Consider the following 7,645-nt stretch of genomic DNA (forward strand, 5'->3'; position numbering starts at 1 on the left):
CTCAGCAGAGGACTGCAGTAATGATCCCTCTATAACTCTTACCCCTCTATCTTTAATGTGGAAAATCCCCACTACTAATCTTTTTCCCTGTCTCTCCTCTTTGTCTTATTCCAGTCATACCCTGGTAATGTTTCCTTTCAAGCAATGTTTCATGGATCAACATAACAGCACATATTTGCATAAACAAATTCGTGTGTGCTAAATGACCACCAACAGCTGCCTGGCCTCATTATACAGGCAAGATTCATAAAAAAGATTTCTGAAAGTGTGATGATGTACAGCCACACATTGTATTCATCAAGGAAACTAACATTCACAGAAGTTTTGTTGCACACTAATTATAGTTTCCATATCTCATAATCATGAGAAAACTATTACAATCTGAGGAAGAAAAATGTCACAATTACAGTCTGAGAAAAAAAGCACATTATTATAACAGTTGCTGCCATTTGAGAGGACAGGAACTAGATTGACAGAGTTATGTAGATAGCATTATGATTAATATGTCAACACTGCACAGGCATCCATAGTCACTGATAAGCATGAACACACAAAACACACTGATCAACATCAAGGTGCTCTATTTCAAAGAAATATTATGATATAATATATGAATTGCTATAGTGTTAAGCATCTGGTAAGAAGTACAAAGAAATAATGTGAGAAGAAATAACATATTTAAATCCTGTTAAAATTATAATCACTGTATCCTGGTCTTCATACACTTAGTGTAAAGGGGCAATTCATTTTTTAAAATTTATTTATTTTGTGAAGGAGAGTATACGAGTTAAAAGGTAGGCATAATAAGCTTAGGATTTAGCCTATACCGTTCCAGTATTTAGAGAGACGGTTTCTTGAGTTTATTATAAGTTTATGGTTAAATTTAAGCTTAAATTTATGCATTGAAAGTTTCCCTCTATATATGTTAAACATAACATTTAGTATATGCGTAAATGGTGTAAATGTGATTTGTTATATATGTTTTATGTGTTTTCTTATGGACCAGAATAAACAAATGTATTTTTAGCAGCTTTTTGATTTTGATCAAATTAGTCAACATTGTTTTTAAATCATAATAAATGTGGTAATAAATGTTATGGAAGCCCATGTGCTCCAAGAATATATCATAGATTTAACTCTTAAAGAAGAAAGAAAACTCCGTGCATGATATAATATATAATACATAAAGATTTACCTTTGATTTCCAGTTGTATTGTCAATGTCTAATGTCCTTTTTCAACAAACCCTCTTTCATTTTCCACTGTTTTCTCTGTATGACTAATGTGCTGTATTGGGAGCAGGGCTTACATTTTCTATAGCAATAAAAAAGATTGACAGGAGCCCTGCAGATTAATCTGTCAGTAGAGGCGTACAATGGGAGGACACAGTAACTAAGCTCTCTCTAAGCTTCATTTACATTGACTATCTCATTCAGAAAACATTTTTCATGTTGCTCTTGTTCTTTTCCCCTTGCTGACCATCAGCATTAAGATTAAACAAATGCTAACTGTAGATGGTTAACGTTTGTCTGTTTAGATTACATAGGCTCCGTGAGGACATTTACTGTAAGTTCTGCTTTAATTAACATGCTAATAGAAAGCAGTTGGAGGAGAGAAATGTCGGTTTGTGAGATGCAGCTTTCAAGCCGGAACACAGTTGCCTCATGGTGTCTTGCGAGAAATAAACCCTTACATGATGCTTCAGTACTTTGACACATAAAATCCTACATTCACATGCAAAAAACTCTGTGGAGCAACATTTGCATTTCTGTTGCTATTTCTGTGAATACTGAACATAATTGCCCTGTGTAGCATATTAGGTCACGCTACTGTATTATTTAAATACGTCAGGCAAATATGAGTCAATTTGATCCTGACAGTGATTTCCGCCTTCAAAGTAGTCAAACCTTTGGGAAAAGACGTTGTTAGTATTCCAACAAATAAGATCCAAGCCTTCTCTCTTGGTTATATGCAGACAGAAGAGGTTTAATTTGTGAATGTGTGATAAGCTACACGCGGCTGCTCAGATTGTAGGTGAGGGGGTATTTCGCATGCTGCTTTTCAGCTGTCACTCCTTTTAAATACACTTTCACATCCAAACCATTGAAGAACACCTTTATTCTTCTGCACTAATGTTGCTAAAACATCTGCTGCGTAACGGGAGAGACTGACATTTTTCAGCACCAGCTTTCAAATGCTAATTGACATGTTTAATTGATAACTCAAAGTTCGGCTTTCACACTGACTGGGAAGCTTCTTTTATTGTCGAAGGATGCCTTTATTTCCAGGCGGAATACCATTTAAAGACCTTACATAATAATGCAAATAATTTCAATGTCATACTTGAGTTGTCCGTTAACTGCCACTCTCTTTTATCCACATGCCTGTGTGTTTTCATGAACATACTAAGTTAAGGCAGTATTACTTCAGTTATCTGTGTCTACATGATAATCATTCAAATGTAATCTTGCAAAATCTCTTCTGATTTAATTCGAGGAATACAGGAGGAGATATAGGGCAGTGACATTACAGACAAACATGAAATAAAGAGTCTATGCACATACGATTTATAAAACATTGCAGCGCACAAAAATGTCAGCCATATTAATAGAAATTCTTACTGCACATACACCAGTTTGAGCGTTTTCATATAAATTTTTCATTGTTACTAATTTTACTCATGCTTCTTCCAGTGATGTCAGTTTCATTTCCCTCTCCTGCTCAATGCCTAGTTGTTCATCTTCTTATCGCTGTATTATCTGTCATTTATCCATCAGCTCAAATGCCAGTTACCTGAATCATTGTCATACATGATATTATCATATTCAGCCATTAAACAATTGGATCAGCAGTTATCAGCAAAGATTAAACAATTATGTCCATGTGTGACCTTTATTGTGCTGTATGCAAACATCTTGCTCTGCCAAAGAGCTTTGTTAATGTTTCTAGTCTCTTTATCTGGTGTCTAAAATTATGCATCATAAGCTTCCACAACCGAATGATAACATCAACATTTATTTTGGTTCACATTTTGAATTTAGACTGTCTTTGTATGTTACTCTTCCCAAAATACATTAACTCCATCTCATCTCTTACCAAAATGAATGGCAAATTAGAAGGGTAAAAGGGTTGACACCTCTCTGCCCCCACTAACACTCCCAGTTTCAGTTCCAATTCATTGCAAGGTTATTATTATGGTTCAAAAAATAAGAACATGAAAGCAGTTCACAATGGGACACCCAAAATCCTTTGCCAGACTCAGCACTGCACACCAAAGTGGCAAACAAACTTCATCAACTGATTTGCATTTCACTCTACTTCATATTCACATCATAAAGCCTTCTGCACAATTCACAGCTCCGCTCACTCAGATGTACTGTACGGTATTAAAATGCTGTGCCAAGAGGCACTCTATTAAGGAAACCTGCTGTCAGATGAGTTGATTGGGTCAGATTAACTTCAGGGCATCACACTTTCTAATTGAAGAAAATTCCTAAACCCGGGAGATTACTCACTTGTGAAATATATGTACATTGTGATCTATTAAAAGCATGTGGGTTTGATTAATCAGATTTCATTTTTGGCTCTTTGATTGCTAATGTTTGACTAAATGAGAGCTTCCATTTAGGATTAAAAACGGCATCAAATAAGAATACCAGAGCATTTTCCCAAGAATTTTTTGTTAATTTGTGTTTACTGCATAAGAGCCTAAAGCCATGCTTGCGACTTTGTGAAACTGTACTTTAGACAGAGGTGCTTTGAGCTAACATCTATGTCAACATGCTAACATGCTCTCAATGACAATGTTAACATGCGAATGTTAAGCAGGTGTATTGTTTACCATGTTTACCAGCTTAGTTTTGCATGTTAGCAAGCAAACATTTGCCTAGCACTTAGCACTAAACAGAAGTACATCTGAGGCTGATGGGAATACCATTACTGAAGCAAGTATTTGGTTGTGAACATAAATAAGCTTTCAATAAACTAAAATTTTGATCTGATGATGGTGCTAGATGAAAAGTCAGAGATTACTCAAATTATTACAATTTGTCCTGAGATGGACATGAATGCCTGTACCAAATTTCATGGAAATCCACCCAATAAGTATTGAGACATTCCACTCAGAACAACAACTGCCAACCTCATGGTGATTCTAGAGGAAAAGTCAGTCAGTAGGTTTCATCCTCTGGGAACGATGAATATCTGTGCAAAATTCTGTGCCAATCAATCAAGTAGGTGTTGAGATATTTCAGTCTGGATCAAAGTGGTGGTTTCACCAACAGGCCAACTGTCTTATTGCCATCGATAGAAAAATGTCATAAGATATTTTTCTAAATTTTAAATGCTCTTATTACAGGACAGAACCATTCCTAAATAATAAATAAATTGTTATATAGTTTATTGCCAACATGCTTTTGCCTCCTGAATTTTCTTTATTTTTCTTTTCTTTTTTTAAATCTTTGTTAAATTTAGGCAGCTTATTGGCATTAAATGAAAGAGGATTTTGCCCTGCAGAACTAAGATAATGAGGACATAATCCCATAAATTACACCAACACAATATCTATATCTATCAATAACCTCAATAATTTTCTTACAACATATTCTTAGGGAGGGTGCCATTAGTGTAAGTGTGTCCCAAGACAATTAACCTTGTGTGCAAACACATGTGTCACCAGTTAAATATGCACATACGCCAACAAACATCAGAACAGCAGCAGCCTCCATACTACAGCTTAAAGAAGACATCTTTCAGACTGAATGAGAAAATATTTCCCTCACCCCTCAAAAGGAAGCAACCGCCTGTTACAGCCCTATTGTGTAACCCTTTCACAAGGTTATAGCAACACATTTCAAGAAGCAGCAGTGGAGCTTGCATACTCTGCAGCTCCGGCCTGCTTCTCTGTGATAGCCCATCACTGCTGTTTGTGTGCGAGAGCTTCTAATAACGGATTATCATGGAGCTGCTTCACATGTTTCGTTGAGGCCTTTAAGTCTTTTCATTACAGAAATTGCTTCATCATATTTCTGTGACTAATCTATAAGAGCCAAAATGTAATAGGCTACATATTAAATTGTGTAGCTAACACCCTGAGGAAATTGCTTTATAAATGATTGTTGGTGGATGGCTGATGTGTCCACATTCAAGGGATGTTCATGCGTTAGAGGAATCTACAGAGACATTATTGGACAAATATTAAATATCCTGTCTTTGCTAAAAATGTATTTGTGATACTGTGATAAAACATTTCTTCATACCCACACAGGACAGAAATATGACAGTAAAATGACAATAACATGACACTATAAAAGCACATATTTGCCAGAAAGTAATCAACCTACATGTGTTGTTAAATGTTTCTATGTAATTAATTATCCTCATTCAATATTGTTCCAATTAATTTTTAAAAAGTAAAAAAAAAAACACTCTATTGCTGTCATTTAATTATGGACAACTGCACAATCATTTTCCTGAAGTGATTGTTTAAAGCCAAAGGATGCACATTTGGACCAAATCAAAGTCTAGAGGCAGACTGTAGGCAGACAGGCACACTTTGAATTCCTGGTCTGACAGCACACATCGGATTGTTTGTCCAGATATTCACTCACCCACAGCAGAGGATTGTGGTTGCCTAAGCTACCAGATATGAAAGTGCATTACCGAGCATGCATTAGACTGATCACTAACCTACGCTGAACGGGACTACGAATAAACACATAGCTGGAAACACTTTGGTTTATGCCTCCCACATGCACTTGTGCATGAGTCAGCAGAAAATTCAGACCATATGGCTTAACGATGTCCGGAGGAAGACAGTTTGTCTGCAGGTTAAACAAAAACAACAATTGCAAGAGCAATTGCTACAGTGTTGTTTACGGTGTTTCCTTGCATGAGTGAAACATGATCAGGATTAGATTAACAGAGGTGAATCTAAGACTGGTCCTTAGGTCCTAGCACACACTGAATGCCACTTCTATCCTGTGAGGAGGGCTACAAGTAACTGATCAACCATGTGGTGATCAATGTTTTTCACAATATAAATGGAGCCCTACACAAAACATGCTGATCACTATAACTGTACCTTAATTCATAATTGACAGTCTCAGTATAAACAGAAGATGTCCTATTTCTGGTTTGGCAGACTAAATGCACAAAACAAAGACAATACAGTTGGTCTATTTTCCTGACTAACAATCAATTCAGCTTTCCTTTGGTACAGTACAGTGGGGCCTGTACATAGTGACTTTGACAGTAAGGACATCATGACCCAAAACTGGCTCCAACATCAATGGAGCATCACAGCAGCAACGTGAAACCAGGATGTGGGCCTTGTCCCTCAAAGAAACTTATATAAATCTTATAAGCTGGACTTCAGTAGAAGACGGTATTAAAAATTAAATGTGTGGACATACAAATTTTTAATGCAATTAATTTACAGTAACCCATCGAGAGGAGTCAAGCTCATCTGCAGAGGAGAAAGGCTATTAAGCAACCCTCCTCAAGAGATCTGTGCCTAAAAGTCACCTTGGGAGGCCAAATTGACGGGATAAGTGATGGCGCAAACGGGTTGGAATTGGGTATCTGCCAGGAAAGCAGGACATAGAGGCACATACAGCTGCATATCTAATGGAAAGCAAGACTTCGGGTGAGATGTAGGCCAACAAGGACAATGACACCGGATAGTTTTAAATCGCCATCCACCCTCTTTTGAACGCCCTTTCAATTAATGGGCTTGCTGGGACTGATCTCACTTGTGAGGTTGTGTATGGAGGAACATGGACTGCACTCAGTCTGCAGCTCTGCAGTACCATGTGTCCTTTCACTATCCGGAGCTCGGAGCGCTTCTATGTGCTCCTGTCATGCTCCGAGGATTTCAGCATTTTGCGTCAAAAAACCAGCAGAGGTTTAACTGGAAGTGTGCTGTATACATCGATGCGCTATCGGATAGGCCTAGTGGCCAAAACCCCTCTGTGTTCTAGCTTATGTAGGTCATCAATGACAACATCTGCGATATGAAAGGAGGCATTTCGTCAGCATGTGGTTATTAATTATGCCTTTGCACCGAGGGCCCTTACCTTCTGCTGTCGCCTTGCCATATCTGTGGGTTGTTTTGCATTGAATGGATAAGCGACGCATCGCATCACAAAAACATACAACTGCAGCTTCTTTTTACGGTCTTCTTCCTCCCTCTGCAGCTTCTCCAGATCCTCTTTCTCCTCGCTAACGGCTGACGGGCTCGGGCTGGTCGGACGGGCACTGCTGCGGCTGCTGCTGGGTGCCAGTCCACCCGAGCTCTCGCTGGTCCTGCTTGGAGAGATGCGGGATCCGGCCTGAGGTGCCATCGCCTCTTTGCTTTCCTCCTCCACTATCCCATCAGATTCCTCCTCGCTGGACGACGGATCTAACATCTTGCTCTAAGAGTGATGCCTCCCTACAGATATCCTAACCACCTAAATGAGTTTTTTTGATGTTCCCCGATGATGGTTGAGCCGTTGTCTTGTCCGTGCCTAGATAATGTGGAATATGACCGAAGTCAAGACAGGGATAGGCCCTGATTGTACTCGCTCGCTGAGAGATGTCAGCGGTACGAGTGATGCTGGAAGAGGTTGAGGCTGCTTCACACTGAGCACTCTCCGCCTGCGCCG

General features: G+C 38.6%; 1 protein-coding gene across 15 annotated transcripts in view; it reads right to left on the reverse strand.

The window, feature by feature from the left end:
• Positions 1-7,617, reverse strand: part of cadpsb (Ca2+-dependent activator protein for secretion b) — a 68,155-nt gene extending 60,538 nt beyond the window's left edge. For all 15 annotated transcript variants that reach the window (XM_044349850.1, XM_044349846.1, XM_044349851.1 and 12 more), the window contains exon 1: positions 7,076-7,617. In XM_044349850.1, coding sequence (XP_044205785.1) covers positions 7,076-7,408 — 333 coding nt within the window. In that variant the 5' untranslated portion in view covers positions 7,409-7,617. The remainder of the gene's footprint in view (positions 1-7,075) is intronic.
• Positions 7,618-7,645: the final 28 nt, after the last annotated feature.

This window comes from Thunnus albacares, chromosome 4 (assembly GCF_914725855.1).
Source record: "Thunnus albacares chromosome 4, fThuAlb1.1, whole genome shotgun sequence".
Classification (NCBI taxonomy): domain Eukaryota; kingdom Metazoa; phylum Chordata; class Actinopteri; order Scombriformes; family Scombridae; genus Thunnus; species Thunnus albacares.